This window comes from Pagrus major, chromosome 20, assembly GCF_040436345.1.
Source record: "Pagrus major chromosome 20, Pma_NU_1.0".
Taxonomy (NCBI): Eukaryota; Metazoa; Chordata; class Actinopteri; order Spariformes; family Sparidae; genus Pagrus; species Pagrus major.
The window spans coordinates 806,170-825,347 of NC_133234.1; the positions used below are offsets into that span (position 1 = coordinate 806,170).

Here is a 19,178-nt window from a genome sequence, read left to right on the forward strand (position 1 = left end):
ACAGAGACTCCAGGGAAGAAGCCAAGTCAGTAACATGTATTATTGAGACATGAATGTGTACAGATAGAGAGCAAAGAGCCTGTGCAGGCCGTAACTGTAGGCTTTATCAAAAAGGAAGGTTTTAAGCCTCCTCTAAAACATGGAAAGGGTGTCTGCCTCCTGAACTCACACTGGAAGATGGTTCCACAGGAGAGGAGCTTGATGGCTGAAGGCTCTACCTCCCATTCTACTTTTGGAGACTCTAGGAACCACAAGTAGCCCTGCATCCTGAGAGTGCAGCGTCCAACTGGGGTAATAGCAGGTCCTTAAGATATGTTGGTGCCTGGCCATTAAAGGCTTTGTATGTGAAGAGGAGGATTTTAAATTCAATTCTGGATTTTACAGGAAGCCAGTGCAGAGAAGCTAATATGGGAAAAATATGTTCTCTCTTATGAGTTCTTGTCAGAACACATGCAGGAGCATTCTGGATCAGCTGGAGAGTCTTTACAGATTATTAGTGCAGCCTGATAAAAGGGAATTACAATAATCCAGCCTTGAGGTAACAAAAGTGTGGACTAATTTCTCTGCATCTTTTTGAGACAGGAAGTTCCTGATTTTGCAATGTTTTGAAGGTGGAATAAGGCAGTCCTTTATGTGGGAGTTAAAGGACAAATCCTGATCAAACATAACTCACAGGTTCCTTACTGTGGTGCAAGAGGCCAGAGTAATGTCATCCAGAGTAGCTGTATTATAGATCATGTGTCTCTAAGATGTTAAGGGCCCAGAACAATAACTTGTGTTTTGTCTGCGTTTAGAAACAGAAAAAAGATGCTCCCCTAGAAGAATGTTTTGCACATTTTAAAGTTAAATGCATCAATCTAGTGCACTTCACATAGATAACATGACCGTAAATTAGAAATTGTAGAAAATATAATTTTTTCATTGTAGGAGCACACATGTTCCTTGGGGGGAAAGCCAGCATCAAGCCCTGACTAGTATGACCAGCATGCTAGTAGCAGAGCAACCGATCCGATTTTCCTTTTGGCAAATCAGCGGGGTTAAAAAGTTTACAACGTGACGTCACACAATTGGGCCGTGGCATGACACTCCAGTCCACTTAACGCCAGATTTGGTCTGAATGCAGCCTTGCACATCAGTTTTTTTGGTCTTGTGGAGTACTATTTATTACAGTACATATTTGTATATAGTTGTAGAAAGTCTTTTGTTGCTCCAGAGACAATCTTAGAATCCAGTCATCTGATGTTTTAGTCTTTGGGGGCAATGGCCAATGTTTTGGGGCTTCGGGTATAGCCAGCAGATATCAAGATAATGGATATGTAGGCCAAGACTTCTTCTAAGCCGTTGTCAAAGGATAGACGATGGGTTCCGAGATTACATTTTGGCCAATGCGTTCCGCCTCTATTGCTTTCCACACAACTGATTAGCTGCATGCAACCAAAGCCTGCTCAAACGTGATTGGTCAGTATTACTCAGACTACATATTTGCCAGATTCTGCATTCATATGCAGAATATCTGTTTTTAGAGATTACTCCAGAGGGAGCTGCACGAAATCTGATAAATTGAGTTAGCATGCATGTTACTACCACAACACACCTGAACCTCTGACTGAACTGTTAGTGGTTGTGTTGGATTGTGTGGGTAATATAGGTGCCAGATTTTGACAAGGAAGAATAATGTGTGGAATAAAAAAGACATTATCTCTGGTTCTACTCCATCAATTTTACATGTACTCTGTTACATGTACTTATGTAACTTTTCATGATATTGTTCTTTTCAGAGTAGTTTTAATGCTGCATACTTTTACTCTTATTTGACTAAATGTTTGAGAAAAATCATTCATTAGATTAATTATTGATTAATTAAAGCTAGAGCAGGAGTATAGCTTTCAAATAGCGCTAACCGCTAGCATTTACAGATGAATTAACAGAGCACAGTGCAGCAGGCTGCAGTTGTCAAGTCATCAGAGCACCGAGCTGCCACTGAGCTGACAGACAGCAGTAAGTGTGCCTGTCGTGTATTGCCAATAAGTTTAATGATATACACACACAGTATTTTCTGCCATCATAGTTTTCAAACTGTGTGCATGTAAATAGTCATGCTCGTTAGTGTAGCATGATGAAGAGAGACAGAGAAGTGTGCAAATTATGCACACAACAAAACAACTTTTCTTTCATGTGATCATGACTGTGATATGTTTCCACCACAGATGGTCTTCTTCTTCTTATAATAGAATACAAACTGAAAGCAATATTTTGTGATTGCACTTCAGAGATGCAGGCTGGGAATATTGTCCTGGTGTAGAAGTGGTAGGTTATCTAATGAGGAAATGATAACTTGTCATTTTATCACAAATAAATACAGGTGTATGTTCACTTCTTTACCTGATGAAGACCATCTGTTGAACTAAATAAATACATAATTCCAGTTATATCCAAATTTTAAAAAGACAGTTGTGTGTCAGTGTTTTATCTTTTTCTTTTGTCTTTCTTAAGTTTCTCACTAAAGTAACTTTTCAGTAGGTGCTTTGTACTCTAAATAGTTTATTTGATGACTACTTTGTCTTCTACTTGAGGACTTGGCAAATCTGCCAATCTCTGATTATCACCATTATGTTAGCTGTTTTACATGTGAGGCTGAATATAATAGCAACTATCTATTTTTGCCATCTACTTTGTTGTCACTGGTAGTTAGAAAGGAAACAAATGGCATGTGTTTAATTATCTATTATACTGTACTTCTCAGTGACCAGTCATTCTGGTTTTGCGAGAAGAACAATACGATTACCAAAAGAGGTGTGGTTGTAGATGTGCACATGACTATGTTGACCTAAATATCCACACTGTTATCCAAGAATTCACAGTCCCAAAGTTTCATTCTTAACCAGAGTTTCATTTCCTTAGGTACATGTTTTCACAAGAGATATGCTAAATGGGCTGTGTTATTAGCAGACCCAAACGGAATCTGCAGATAAGTTTCTGCGGTTATCCAGAATAGAAGTCTGCGGATATTTAGACAAATTTTTCTTTACTTGCTAAGTGGTAGTCAAAACTCATTGTTTTTGAGCAAAAGTAAGCAAATGTAATGCATTCAACCAACCTAAAATTATCTTAAGTGGGTTGAAATGAATATTAAGTACTTGCTTTAAATACTTACTAGACATATTGTGACACTGGACTTCAAACTTTGATCTTAAATCTAACTGTGTGACACAAGACTGTCCCACACATGCACAAGGGGGTGGAGATGTGTTAACGTTTTTACAAGTAGCAACTTGTTTAAAATCATTTAAAATATGCAGAGTTGTCTGCAGAATTCTGCTGTCATAGGTTCGGTGTTGGCTTGGTTTTAAGGTCACATGGCTTATTACTCAGCAGCAGCTGAGATGAATCAGCTGGGCCAAGCCAGGAATGTGAAACTTAAAGCCTTGGTTTCTTTCCCCTCCCTCCCTCAGTCACATCTCACCTCCTGCCTTGTGTTTTGTTTTCCCTTCTGTCTTGCCTTTGCCATTCCCTACAGACCATTACAATGTCATCTAGTAAATGCTGTGTCATAAATGTTGTGTCTATCATTTGAACATCAAAGCAGACTTGTGATTGAACTACTGCCTCAGACACTTAGGGTTTACTGTATATCATAAAAGACAGACAGTATATTGCTCAAATGGAACCCCAACTGCTTTTCTTGCTTTATAATTGCTCTTATTTGGTTTGCATGTGTGATGAGGCATAACCATTTCTGGGGAATATGAGAGTGTGGTTGCTGGTCACAATCTGCCATAGATTTGAATGAGCTTGGCAGTTAGTTTCAGTTTCGTTTCTGACTGAGTTTGGTCAGAAAGGAAAACAGAAGGTGAGGGAGGGAGGGAGGGAGGACCGTTTATAAGCTCAAACAGGAAGGTTGCTGGTGAACACAGTACTTCAACTTGTGAGGCGAATGAACAACATATCTTCTCATTTGAAAAAATAGGTAAGATGGACACAGTCTGCTTATTCTTCATTATTAACTATATATATTTGGAATTTTATGCATGTTCATGCCATAGTTTATGACATGGTTTAACAAACTAAAGAACACAGTATATGGATTTTATACTGAAGAGGCTGGGCTTTTTACCATAAATAAGGTGATAAGTGTCAACTATTTTAACTTTGTGGTATCAATGAAAACTGCTGGCTGATATGTACGCTATTGAAAATAATCCACATTATTTATTACTGTCCTTGACTATAGTGTATTGCTATTTGATTTTAAAGGTGCACTGTGTAACTTTTTTTTTTGAAGTAACAATTTGGTTCTATAGTCCTATATTCATGAACTTTATAGGACTTCTACATTTCTGTTCCCACCCCACTATAGTTCAAAATAAAAGCCTGTTTATCTAAAGTTTACATATACAAATGTGATCATATGACTCTAAAATAGGCTACATCTCAAACTCATGTTTGAGTTTAAGCATTTGCAGTTTAAGCATTTGTCAGTACAGACAAGAGTATTTGACCATGGCTGTACATTAAGTTACAGCACTTTGAATAATGACAAAAGGGTGTCTATGCCATTCAGTTGCAAAAAAGCTTTCAAGTATCAAATTTGTCAAATCAAATGCTTGGACAGATTGTTAGCCATGTTCTTTCATCACATATTTCCTTAAATATACAGGAAATTAGGAGACCTTGCTGGTTGTAGACAGTGTTTTTTAGAAAAAGTTCTTATGCACCTGCTTTTTATAACAACATTCTTGAATGATTTTGTCTTTTTAAACATTAGATTAAAATTAAACAAAACTCCAGCACTTACAGGTAACAAGTTATCTTATTTATTGGGGGCAAAAAACAAAAGACTTTCAGCAAATTCTTGTCACTACCATTAACCTGATATATTGTTTAGGCTTTGGAGCAGTGTGTGGTGCTGTTAGTTTTTTAATTCTTTTCAGATATGGGGAAAAAACACCGTTCACCTGGTATCAAACTTAGCTGAGGTGCTGGAGCTGTAAATCATCAAAGCTTTCAGTCTGAGAACTTCTGGACAGATTGTTCTATGTACACATAGTTATTTATTAACTGTATTGATTTTAGCAGCTTTAAAATTAAATTAACCTTTAAAAAAATAAATTGGCACTATAGCTGGATTGACAGTGGATTTTTAAGGTTAATACTGATATAAAAAAAGTTAAATTTGATAATGCTTTAACAGCCAGTATCCGTAAAAAAAATCTACACAACACATAAATGAACATTTCTGATGAGAATCCTTTATATTTGCTAACCACAGTTATGGCCAAGATATATACTGAGTGGAAATATTTATTATTTGTTAATTTTAAAAACTTGTCAGTGCTAGCTGGAGAAATGGTGTCACTATTTCTGAACTACCTGCCATCTTCTCCTCCCCCAACATTAAATTCACGGGCTACAAGTTTTACACTTTAGCTAATTATTATGAAGTCAATGTTGATTGCACAATGTCGTGGCTATAGAATAATGCGGTTCCCAAATGGTGTGGCAAGGCACACTGGTGTGCTATGATGCAATTCCAGGTGTGCCAGGGGATTTTGTCACAACCGTACATTATTTTTAATTTTAACAAATAAAGAACAGGTAAATAATTTAGTGTATCAGTACTTTGTGTGCAATTTCCCAATACAGTGTCAAATTCTATACCCTGCTAATATGATATGAATACAGGTGAGCCTTAAGATTTTGGCTTCCTTTTGGTGTGCCTTGGGCACAAGAAGTTTGAAAACCATTGGAATAATGACTCCATCAATGTTAAGATTGGTTCCCTATAAACCTTGATGTCCCCATGCAATTTTGATTACCAATGACCAAGAAATCTGCAAAGAATATGAGGGGAGTTTTCCTTTTTCCACTTTAAGGCTCATTCTCCTTTGGCAAATATGTCTTTTGTTTGTCGTTTATTTAGCACATTACTTAAACTACGTGCCTTTTCTGTAGCTATTAGTGAAAGCACAGACTACCATTACACTACTGTACAGTGATTGTGTATTAATGGTCTCTTTTTCCTCTCATAGCTTTACTCAAGATGGAGACGGACCAAGACAATATTGTGGCCCTAGTGAAGCAGCACCCAGATGGGATCCCCCTTAAAAAGCTGGCTGTATTCTACAACCAGGCATACCACAAGAACCTGACTTTATCTTCCCTGGGCTTCGACTCCATATCTGACCTGGTAGCCTCACTGGATAGGGATCTGGTTGTGGAGAGGGAGCTGGTGTTTCACAAAAGCCACCGTTGTGGGAGGAGGGCTGGAACTGGAACATCAACAAAGGCTACAAAGGATAGCAAGAATACAAAGGTTTTTGAAAATATAGTTGCCATGGTGCAGCAGCACTCTGCTGGGATCCCCCTGAAAAAACTGGCTGTATCCTACAGCCAGACATACCACAAGAACCTGACCTTATCCACCCTGGGCTTTGACTCCATGGCTAGCCTGCTAGCCTCTCTGGAAAAGGATCTGGTTCTGGAGGGGGAACTGGTGTTTCACAAGATCCACTGGCCTCCAAGTCAGCCAGTAGCTGGGAAGTCAACAAAAGCGAATGAGGACAGCAGGCCTGCAACACCACAGAGGACTGAATCACTTATCACCACTCCTAGTGTCACTGTGCCACAGGTAGATGTCAGCTCTGACTGTGTGCCTACCAGTCAGGCAGCAATTCTCCATTTAGGTCCTCCCTTATGTTCCATTACCTCCTTATTCTCCACACCCTGTCCTGTTCCTGTTAACACACGATTTACTGTGCCCAAGCCAGCTAAGGAATTGACCCAACAGCAGCTGTACCAGAGGGTCATAGAGGTCAGTTTTGAAGACAAATATGTGGACATATAGACCAAAGAGTGTTTTGTCAGTTGGTTTGTGTTTACTCTTAGTATTTGTTTTGACTGTACATCTGATTACATTTGACAGTGAAGCAACAATTCGAATTCAACTCGTTGCTAGTAAAGACTTGGACAGTGCATGTTTTAGCAAAAAATGCCTTCACAAAAAACTCAATAATAACCAATGCACCATGACAGAAGAACTTAAGAAGTAGAAATATCTCAGGCTAGATGTGGGGTCACTGGTCTACCATGCTACCAAGACCAGCCAACCTCAAAGGGAAACCCCACAATCCAATTCTCTATTCTACAGTATATCAACACTTCATGTTGTTGTAGCACAACAGTCTACTAGAGGAGAACACCATACCAAGAAATATGCAGAAAAGTGTCAGAAGGTAGTTATAGAAGTAGCCATTGTAAGAATTAAATGTGCTCGGTGATATTCATTTTCCGCGGCCAAGGCAACCTGTTTGAATGTTTTCTGGACACAGTAGCTGTCATTCTGCCCTCACAGCTTGAAGTCCATATTAACCAAATTGTGGTACTCCGTTAGTCAGATGATATTCTATAAAACAGATCTCAAATATGTAGTTTCATTTGATAAAAAAAAGCTCAGTAATTTCCAAATTTACCGACTCAAACTGGGAAGAAATTGTGTATTTGTTGGGGACTACTTTAAGTTGTGGATTAATATACACACATGGTGCCCTAACAAGTAGAGCTACCACGATTAATTCATTAGTTATCAGCTATACATTTGCCCACTATTTTAATAAATGATTAATCAGTTTGATTTATTTTTTTAAAAAAAGAAGAAGAACAATGAAACACTGGTTGACATTTTTCCCCCTTTTCTGACATCTTATAGACCAAACAACTAATGGATTAACCGAGAAAATAATGGACAGATTAATCAACAATGAAAATAATTGCTAGTTGCAGCCCTCCTGACAAGTATTTAGGGCAGCATGACAGAATATGCAGATTAAGTTAAAGTAACACCAGCTTAATCCATTAACCTATGCTTCACCACATGTAACCTCATTGGTCTGTGAGACACCAACTTAGAAATGCAGGCAACGTTGCCCTGAGACAGACTGAGGAATGGGGGTTGATAGCTGCCCAATAGCATATTTTTTGCCCTTAGCCCTCCATAGCACTTTAACTTGGCTGTGGAGTAATGTTAGCAGGGGAGCCACTTTAGATAAGTTTCATCACTTCAGGCTTTAGATGAGACATCTGAGAAACAAAACATTCACTGGTTTTGAAATGCAGAAGTGGTGTTGGTGCCCAGCCCATAGCTTTGAACTATTGTAAAACCAAGTCAAGGGTTTGGAAATTGCCATCAACTTCATACAGAGATTACAAGATGTGTAGTCATGGGCTAATGCTCAAAAAGGTATGGCCAATTTTGCTTTTGTAATGGTTAGAATTTTGACTGTTTTGATGTACATTTATGGCCCAAGCACCGAAATGATGTGAGGACCCTCTTGAAATGCAAGGAGTTATTATTCCTACTACGCCTAAAATAAATGGCTTTTTTGAGGGCCTAAACACGCTTAAAAACTCATGAAACTTAGCACGAAGTGGAAAAATGGTGTAAATGTACGTAATTGATGGGTTATGGCCATGGGTGGGGCAAAATGGCTCAGTAGCCCCCCCGAAACACATCCCCTGGAAGTACCTGCACCTACATCTATGAAATTCCCACCTTGACCAATGACCTTCGAAATAGTCTGTTGTGGCCATGATTTTGAATTAAGTGCTCATTTTTGGTGATTTGCACGTGTTGTAATTTAACAAACTCATCCTACAGCTTTAACCAGTTCTACTTCAGATTTTGTCAAGGCAATCTTAACAACTTTGTTACAATTTTTTTTAAAAGATTGAGTTTTCATTGAAGGTCGTATATTGATGTTTCGCCAGCAAACAGGAAGTTGCTTTGACTCCACTATACGTGGTCAAATCTGCACCAAACTTCACACCTTTTGCAAAAGTCCAAGCCTGAACACATTTACATGACAATATTTAGTTACAGTCATAGCGCCCCCCAGTGGTGGCAGGAAAATGACATGTTTTTATATGCCTTAAATTTCACGAGAAATCATGAAGGCCTTGATGACGGTATATACTGAGTTCTCATTGGATGCTGATGAAGTAGTAAGGACTTATTCACCATGAATCAGGAAGTACATATAACTTCTGCTTAAATGGTCCAATCTTTCTCAAATGTCACATGTTTGAACAGAGTCCCGCCCAAAACACTTCTACATGACAATTAAAAATTGCAAGCTGTAATGGACAGGACTTCACACCACTGCGCACATTGGGGCTGCCGCTCACTCTGACGCGTGCTGGGGTGCGAGGGCCCATTACTACTGCTTGCAGTTTTGATAATAAATATAATTGAAGAACTGTCGTAGTAGACAGAAACTCAAGCTACAAGGTATTTTGTGTTTGTCAGCTGATGTCAATTCAGAAGCTTAGACTCAGTGATTTTAACAAACCCTCAGAAGTGTAAAGATATTGAGCTATTAACTTGAATATAATTGTACTTTGCATTTGGATGTTGCATTGTGCCTTTAGCCTACCAATCTAAAAGCTGACCCTTGACTTGTACAGTACAAAAAGTAATAACCACTGTCTATATTTACACTGATCTATAATGTTTATTAATGTATTCCAGGTCATAGCGAAGTACCGGTTGAGTGCTCCATCAATGGACCAGCTCCAGAAATGCTATCTCGAGCAGTTTAGTGAACAACTCCCTCTCACACAGTACATGTCTCTGTATGACAGCTGGGAAGCATCAAACCAAAAGAAGCCACCCACTCAATCTGAAACAACGACAGACTCCAAGACTGCTGTGGTGGAGACGACTGCAGGTAGCAAAACGAGACGGCATTCAAAATCATGCTTACAAAACAAACATTGTCATTTAACTATGTTTATGTGGTCATATCTTTACACAGCAGCACAGGATCTTGCGAGAGAGCCTGAAAAACAGCAGCAACAGAAAGCCACTGCATCCAACTTTCTCTCTAGCTCTGACTTTCCAGTGCTTGGGGCAGATGTGAGCGTGACCAAAGAGCAGAAGCGCAAAGTTAGAGGTGCAACCCAGAAAGACGGTGGTGCCCCTGTGTTTAGAGAGTCATATCATGCCCAGCTGAGAGAGGTACATGGAGCTAATATGCGGGCAGTAGAGGCACTGGAGGAGGATGAGGAGGATCTCAAAGGGAGGAAGAGGAAAAGAGTCCTGGATCAGGAAACAGTCAACAGTTTGATGGAAGATGTGAGACGAGACATCGCTGCAGAAGGAGAGCTGGTTACCAAAGAGAAGGTGAAGAGGAAGCGGACATGTTTTTTTAGTGTCCCACAGGTTGAGAATCTACTTGTGGTGGTGGGTGGCATGGCATGTGACAGGCGTGTTCGATTATAAACTTGTCAAACAAAAGTTTATTAATAGCTCTATTTGTTGCAAACAAATACAATTTTATAAAAAATGTAATAAATAACCGCATGTCAAGATAAATAACTACTCAAAATAAATTACAGTATGTAAAGATAAATAACTTTTAAAAAAAGAATAATTACATAATAAAATACATCAAATCTTTCACTATATTCAAGATATCAAAACGTTTTTCTTCTGATCCAGAGTTGTTCTCCTTAGCCCTGGGTCATGTACCTATTTGCATCATTGATGGCATTCCTTGTTGGTATTTAAAAAAAAGCATTTTTAAAGCCTGTCTGCATGGTATGCTTCAGGGGCTACTACTACTGCATATGTGACAAAAGTAGTAAAAAGCCTTTTGTTGCTCCAGAGGAAGCCAGTGTCATCTGATAAATTGACTCCTGTGATGTCCCTCAGTGGCTGAGTTGCATAGAGGGTAATGTAGGTGGCAAGTTTTGAAACACATTCCCCATATTTTATTGCACTCCTCATTGTGGACAGTTTTAGCACAGACGATCAGAATGAATACAGCAGAACAGAGATATCATTTCTTTATTGCAAACATTCTTCCTCCTTTGCAAATACTCCACTTTGGACCTATATTAGTTCCAAGTAAGTTAATGATTATAAAGGCTGACTAACATGACAAATTGTTGCTAGGTGTTGTGGTAATCAAACATGGGCTGTTTCCACAACTGAAGTCTTACAGTATGCCATCATGTTTACCTATTTGCTGCTGAAGCTCCTTAAACAGAAAACAAAAACAGTCACTAAGTATAAAGTATTGGTGGAAAAACTTTAACGAAACCATACCTTTAACAAATGTTCAGTTTCTGTTAGCCTACTTAGAGCATACAGGGTAGATGTTACCTTCAAAGTGTTTCTTTTGTCAATCTGTACAACTAACTAATGTGCTGTATTTAATTTCCTCATCGTCCCTTCAACGTCTCCTTATACTCTGTCCAGGTGATTTCCAGGGTGTGCGAGCTGATGCAGGTTCCTTCTTTGGAAGCAGGAAGGATAAAAGCCTGGAATATTCCAGCTCTCAAAGATCTTCAGTACACCATGAGAGAGATCAACATGTTCATAGAGGTGAGCAAACATGTATTTGTTAATAACCTAGATTTAACCTGCATGTTTGGTTGATACTTAAGTGTTTAAAAAAAAAAAAAAATCTCTTTCAGTCTGCTGGAACAGTCACATCTATCTGTACCCTGTATGAGCTGGGCCAATCGCTGGCCGGCCTGAAGGACAAGAAGCACTACGAGGAGCTGAACCTGGGGCCCCTCTGCAAACTCCCCCTTGTCCACCGCATGTTCAAGATTGACAGTAACACAAAGGATGATGATATCCACCAGATTGAGACAATAGACATCTTAAAGGTATGACTTACATGGCAAATGACTGAGGAATTTTAGTTTGATGTCATTCACCAACAGACATATTTTAAATGACAGTTGATGCATATTTTGTTAATTTTTGACGATTGAGCTTTTCATTTAAGCTTTACAGTTTTATATACATAAAGGGAGTCACTTTTTGTATTGACAATTTATTGCTGAGCCAAAAATAGGTATTTAATAACACTTTCTGTGTTGAAGATTTTTGTTTTTGTTTTGTTTGTTTTTTTATTACCTGGCCACCAACTCCAATGTCGTTTGCCTTTCTTTTCTTTTTTTCAATATTTAATTGGACAACAGATGCTACAATTATAATCTGAAAGTGTGATCTGTGTCAGAAATGCGAGTCAGAGAAGAGGTATTTCACATGTTGTCCTCTAAAAAGAGAAAAGTGGACAATGAAAACAGCTTTTAATCAAGAATGGACTCTAACATGTTGATTCTTCTCACGGGCAGTTTAAAACCAGTACATATCATATGTTCTGATACTGTGGCGATTATTAAAAGCAGCAATGTGAAGCACCACTGAGATGAAAAACAAGTCTTTTAAGCAAACATACACACTAAAATCCCAATTAAGGGCACCAAAAGTAAAGGCAGCTTTCTCCGCTGTGAACATTATTTAAACAAAACATCATTCCAGGCTCACATTGAGCACTTGCTTACATGCATGAGGCTGGCCCTGACACCATTACAGCCCAGATTTAAAATCCTGGCAGGAAAAGCTGAAGCTGTATTCGCTCACTGAACAAGAGAAAGTGGGAACAAGAGACAAAAGAGGGAAAGAAATACTGTTCAGTTGTTGTTTAGTTGATTGTATTGATACAGTTGGTTGAGAATGTCAAGATGTGAAATGGAGTTAACAAAAAGAAAAAAGGGGAAACTCTATACAGGGTAAACTAAATTTAAAGGCACGTTTTTTAAAGGCTCTCTGTTATGTGGCAGTGTTATTTATCTTTTTTTTCCAATCAACCAAGTAATTTTACAGTGCACACAGACCATCCGCCCTCCAGCCTCACCCACCTTGTCACACACACATGCATCAGCTCTGGCAGCAATTTACTTTACACATTAATTTTTGGAGCTGCACATCCTGTTCTCACTCACTCAAGACAGCGTACCCGTCAGTGAATAGCATGATGCCCACGGGAAGAGCGCCAGGCTTTGAAGCCAGTTTCATAGTGGCCAAACCGTGTAATTACATTGTCAAGTGGGCCCAAAAAGACTTTTTCCCACAAGTTAATATTGTCAAAGACACGTCTGTAAAATGTTGGATAAATGTTTGGTGTACAGAACAAGTAGGCCTAAACCTCAGCGCACTGATTAACAGCCTCTTGCCTTCTAAATGCAACTGACAGTGGAGTTGCATTTTCATTGGAGTACAGGTCACGGCATATTTTATGCCTTAGACTAGCACTGTGTTTGACCAATGTGTTATGTTTTAACTGTGTAGTGCCAGCATTACCTGCAAATTTGGTGTTCCCTGCATGGTGCAGGTATCGACTGCAAAATTTCTCTCTCTGAGATACCTTAACCAGTCAAATTCGTGCAGCCATTCTTCACGAAAACAGTATTTTCTGCCCTTTTTTGCCACACTTGTGTCTTCAGACTCGGACTCATCCTCTGAGTTAGGATTTGACTCTGGCACACTACTAGGCTTATCGGGGAGAAAATAAGCATCAAGACTTCGTTTCGCCATTGTTCGCTGAAAGTGAAACCTTCTCCTTCTGCGCTCGGAACAACTTTATGACCCTCCCCCTCCACACATTAGCCACTTACAGTGCCATTCCCCATTCCCCATTCCCTCCCTCTCTCGCACACATTGGCCTGCCACCTGTACTTCCAGATTCTTTGATTCGCCCCTTCCACGTACCAGTGTTAAAAAAACACAAAAAAACGGCAAAGTGGCGCAACTAAATGTAAAATTTAGTCACACTGTCTCAAATTTTGGTCACAAAATGCGACCATTTGGTCACAGTCTGGAGCCCTGGCTACTGTATATAGCACTGAATCATAATGCAAGTCAGACATGAGGTTCTGGACCTTCACTTGAGGAAAATTTTCTCTAACTGGACCTCTTTGAATTTTTATTGAATACCCCTGCAGTAATGTATAGAGCAAAGCATCTGAAATTAGACAAAACATCAACTAACATCAATTTCAGACACAGAAATGACTAGATCTGTGGTCATTCTCTAATACCAATTTTGCATTTGTAATGACTAAATTTTAACACCACATTTTTCTCAGTTTCTGGAGACAGTCCACATGCCAGGGTTGTAGGGATGTTTCTATTAGATGCAAATTTAATCATGGAGGCCATGTAAAATAATGCAAATTACGTTAAGGTGTTGCACAACAATAAATCCTTGTGCATGCGTTGCTATGGCAATTTGTGAATCATGGTGTGCATATAAGCTTTCCTTCTCTTGGTTTGTGATCAACCAATATGTGCTGAAGGTGAAGTAGAAGAAGAACACGCGCAGCTCATTGTTTTCACCCTCATGATTTTAAACTGCTGCACCTGGTTAGAGCCACACTAGCCTAGAGAGTCGAGCTTGTCATGGCCAATCTTAGCCCTTCTCACCCTCAGGTGTGCAGAAACTCCAGGTCTTTCTTTTAAAATACATAACTGTGAATTATCGGTTATCTTATCACTATCGGCCATGAGAAGCACTTAATTATTGGTTATCTGTATTGCTGAAGACAATCCGTATCATGCATCCCTACTTTGAATTTCGTTAAGATGATGTCTACTCTGTTTCCATTGTTTAGCAACTTCGCATTTTTAGGAGGCAGCAGAACAAGCCCAAAGTAGACCTGGCTGAGTTCATGAAGTATCTGGCTGACCACTACAACTGTGACTCTCCCTACGAGCTGGGCATCAGGATACACAGCATTGCGCTGCCCATATCGGTAAGAGACATGACCTGCTGCAATAGATAAAAAAGTAGCTTGTGTCAGCAGCTGTAGAGTATTTTCTCTCTCCTTATCCATGTGTGTTTTGAACACATTCTAGAACTGTCACTGGATGGAGGTAGCAGTTATACTCTAGATTGCCAGTAGAAATAGCAAATGCATACCACTACTTCCAATCAAATGTAGTCATTAGATCCATGAGTACTGCAGGGTGTCTCCTTAAAAAGTCTTAAAATGTCTTCAATTCAATTTCATAAATATTAGCCTTTAAAAAACTAAATAGTCTTGAATTTGACTTTGAGGTCGTAGGTTTGCAACACATATTTTATCTAATTTTATTTATCCATCTTTTAATTTCTTTTTGTCAAAGCTCAAGTACCTCAAAATTGTATTTTAAAAGTATAGTACTTAATGGAGCTATTTGTAACTCCCAGCCTCCAGTATTTCCCCCCTTCTCAATGTTTAGTTGGAACCCTTTTTTATTATTTATTTTATATATTTCATTGTTTCTATGCAAATTCATTTTTGCAAGTTGTTAAAATTGTAAAGACTGAAATAATTACTACTATGTATGTATTTATTAACCCATACATTCACCAATCCTCAGTTGCATTGTTGCACTTTTTTCTTATACAATAAGTGCGAAGTAAAACTTTTGGAGCTATACATTGATACTACATTCTGCGAAGAGCTCATTCTATTGGTGTAACAAACACAGGTCTGTGTATATTTTATAGCATTCAAAGATTAATTGTGTTTTCTTTGTGACTTCAAATATGGATGCTTTCCCCATCATAAAAATGATGTTCAAATAATTTTCTTCTGCTTCATCCCTTAAATCACCTGACATTATTGTTAAAGTACAGGTACAAAAGCTTGAATTGTAAACAGAGATCCCCTTTTTAACTTTAATCTAGAATAATAACACTTCTTTACAATACCGAAATAAGTGAAAGTCTGACTAATCTTCCTCCTCACAAAATCTACATAAACTACACTGTTGAATGTCCTATTGAAGCATTTGCTTTGTAGGTAAGTATCTATAAATTAGCTTTACATTCTATGGTGACATTAAAGATGGCTTTTTGTAGATGTTTGTAAAAACTTTGCCCCATTGTATACATTACATTGTATACATCTATCTAACAAATCATTTTGATTGAATAACCAATATGAAGAATTGAATGATAATAGTTCTGGGTCCATACAATCAAATGATTAGCTTCTTTTTACGCTGCTTCTACATCGAGCTGATGGAGATGATGATAAAAGTATTTATTATAATAAGTAATATTACGAGAAGGGACGGGCAGTCATGGCTGCTTAGCAGTGGATAGCTCTTCAGCCCTGAAAAAAACATATCGGTAGAATACGAGTGATACCTGTAGACACTCTTGTACTGGCACACGTCAGGTTGTTGTTGGGTTGACTTTGGCAGAAAATCATTTGGCACATATCCATAACCATTAAACACAATGATACCACTTATCAGGTGGAGATACAGTGGTTCAATTGATTTATAAATAAGTTTATAAATATATAATTCTAAGTTTGTTTGACGCACCTTCTCAGACCTTAATGAAGGTGAGTCGTTGTGAGCACATCATCCTGGAGCAAGCCAGGGAGGTCATCCAGAAGGAGCTGGAGGAGGAGGTCCAGGAGCGGCTGAGGAAGCTAAAGAAGAGCGCGTTGGAGCTGTTGCAAGGAGCAGGTTCCTTCTCCTCCGCAGGGAACTTCGACCTCAGGAAGAAGTACGCTTCCATGACAGCATCTGAGGTTGTGCTGGCAGTCTTCTCAAACGCAGAGGGGGTGTTCAGTCCCAGGATGGCCAAGGTGGGTGCTAGACACTGACAGATGTGTTCTATTATCCAGTGCTTCCTCAGGTGCATCACAAGAGCTTGCTCAGTGGCAGTGTGGGAATTTTGTGTTACCCTGGTCTTTGCTGCTGTAGGCTTCTGGTTGATAGTTCCATTAAGCTTCCCATCGTGAGCCATGGGGGGGTGAGCGTGTGCTACAGAGCTGCTCCCCAGTTCCGAACTAATTAACAAAATGGCATCTTTCGTAATCTCCTAATCCTTAATGAAGGCGTAAGAAAAAGTTTAGCTAATGATTACTGGTGAGACTTGAGATGTGTGGCTTATCTCACAGCTGCCTACTTGTTCACGTTCTGGGATTATCTTTATTCCGGTGAATTTATCCTCTTTATCCACAGTCTGTGACATAGGAGGCTTTTTTCATTATCATTAAAATAATGATTCATTATTAAACATCCAGTTCAACATATCAAGAACACCTCCATTTATTCCAACATTAAGATTGAAAGTTGGAAACACATCATATGCTGTAGTGTCAAGCACCAAAAGCACCAACATGTATGGGATAGGCGTGGAAATGTGTAAAAGTCAACATTTGATTCCTAAAAAATGCTGAGGCCACCTGTGTTGCAGAAATAAAACAAGAAAGAAACGAGAAAATATTCACATTTAGGAAGCTGGAATCAGGAAGCCTTGACTTTTTTTTTTTTAAGTCACTCAAACTGATTTATCGATTATCAAAATATTTGGAGATTAATGTTGACAATCAGCAGTTAATCGAATAATCATTGCAGCTGTAGATTGAAAGACGGTGTAACGTTGTCGATGCCATGAGATCTGTTTGCTTTGGATAAAGTGATGCATGTTGTTTAAAACATAAACTTCATAACTGAATGATTTTTCATGTTTACACATCATCAACAATTAAATTTCAAGACAACTAGAGGCGGTGTCCCAGAGAAACACAACTCATTAGTGATTTGTGATGTCATTCTCAATGCAGAACATCCAGAGCTTCCTGCTGCAGGTGTCAGATAACCGGCTGGCAAAGGCTCTGTTTCAGCTGGCCATCTGTGGAGGCTCCCTGGCTGTCCCACTGGACCTGGTGCCCAAAGACAAGGCATCCAAAACCACCGAACAAACAAAGACAGAGGACAAACCCACCACATCTCTCCCCAGTGAAGGTATTCATGTGTTTCTGCCACACATATCTGCTAATCTGATAAATGTCATTAATGCTGAATCTGCTCTGTCTCTCTCAGTCAAAGTGAAGAAGTACCTTAAAGACAGCCTGTCTTCTCAGAACTCAGCCTTCACTTTGGCCCACATGGCGTCTTTGGAGAGGAAGTTAATCAAACACTTTCAGCTCAAAGATTTCATCTCTCTAGAGCAAGGCAGCTTTCTGGAGTTCCTGGTAAAACACAATCAGGTACACGTAGTTTTTTTTATCTCTAAAATCTTTTATTTTACTCTTTGGGCCCTATTGTAGTGTGTTCAGGGCGTGTCCAACTCCCTTTTGCTAGTTAATGGCGGATAATTTAACATTTAACATTTAAGTAACAGCCTATCAACACTGCATTATCTGAATCTGCAAAGTAACTATTAACTAAAGTTATCAAATAAATTAACTGGAGTGGAAGTATAAAGTGGCAGAAAATAGAAATACTAGCAGTTGAGTAAATTGTAGTTAGTTACATTTTATCAGGGGACTTGACTGAGATTTTTTATCTTTACTGCAGCGTATGTACTGCATGGATATCGGTTCCAATTAGTGATAATCAGTCTCCTTGATAAGTAATAATTGGTATGGGCCCTGAAAAAAACATATTTGTCAACCCCTTCTTCTTACTAGGCATGTAACGAAATACCGGATTTAGCCATCTCACGATACTCTCTCTCCTTGTCATTGTACTGTTCTGTTTGAACAGCAGATGGTGCAGTCACACTGCTCAGAAAGACAGACTCCCATTATTATGGGTCCCATAAGTACTCATAAAACCTGCCCTTCTCCGCCTCCGATTGGTTGGCTTCGTTAGGTGAAGCAGACAGGCCGTGTGTTAGAGCAGCGGGAAGGCAGCCCGGCAGCAGCCCGCCTTGCAAACAGCCTGTCTGCTTCACCTAACGATCCCAGAAACACTGCAGTTATGAGAGGCGAAGTGTTGTTGTGTTTACTGGCGGGGAAACCACGGCTCACAATCTGCTTAAGATTGCTGCTGGCTACCGGCTGCTATGTTGTTTTGCAGTTGTACATCGTCCAATCATTCATTGTCAGAGACAATTCATGGCTACTTTTTGCACATGCATAGGTCATGGCCGGCTACCTTTATTTAACTATATAAGGAAAGCAGAAGTACCTCAAGTAAAAGAAAAAACAAACTGTATCAGAATAATAAATGCTGTACACATCAGATATGTAGTTAAAGGACATTGTTCAAGTGATCTTTTTTTTAATATTGTGATAAATATCATATTGTGGACTATTTATTGCGATGATACTGTACCATGACTTTTGGTATCGTTATATCCCTGCTATTTACAAAATGTGGCGCTGGCCGTGAAAATGAAAACTGTGTATGTCTGAAACTAGCAATGACATTTGTGCTGCACTGTGCGCTGCTTTGCGTCAGGCGTAAGATAGAGCCTTTAGAGTCTGTATGAGTATGGATTACAAATCCAAGGCCATTGAAAAGATCTCCTGACCTTCCAACACTGAATAGATAAAAATGCACACTGTTTTCACCCTGTTTGTCTCTG

At 39.1% G+C, this 19,178-nt stretch overlaps 1 protein-coding gene across 1 annotated transcript in view; it reads left to right on the forward strand.

Moving 5' to 3' along the window:
• Positions 1 to 3,912: 3,912 nt before the first annotated feature.
• LOC141015176 (uncharacterized) overlaps positions 3,913 to 19,178 on the forward strand; it is a 57,783-nt gene continuing 42,517 nt past the window's right edge. Inside the window, exons 1-10 of the mRNA XM_073489123.1 lie at positions 3,913 to 3,967; positions 6,030 to 6,811; positions 9,524 to 9,722; positions 9,810 to 10,177; positions 11,258 to 11,383; positions 11,476 to 11,673; positions 14,467 to 14,607; positions 16,183 to 16,443; positions 17,428 to 17,608; positions 17,687 to 17,853. Coding sequence (XP_073345224.1) covers positions 6,041 to 6,811; positions 9,524 to 9,722; positions 9,810 to 10,177; positions 11,258 to 11,383; positions 11,476 to 11,673; positions 14,467 to 14,607; positions 16,183 to 16,443; positions 17,428 to 17,608; positions 17,687 to 17,853 — 2,412 coding nt within the window. The 5' untranslated portion in view covers positions 3,913 to 3,967; positions 6,030 to 6,040. The remainder of the gene's footprint in view (positions 3,968 to 6,029; positions 6,812 to 9,523; positions 9,723 to 9,809; positions 10,178 to 11,257; positions 11,384 to 11,475; positions 11,674 to 14,466; positions 14,608 to 16,182; positions 16,444 to 17,427; positions 17,609 to 17,686; positions 17,854 to 19,178) is intronic.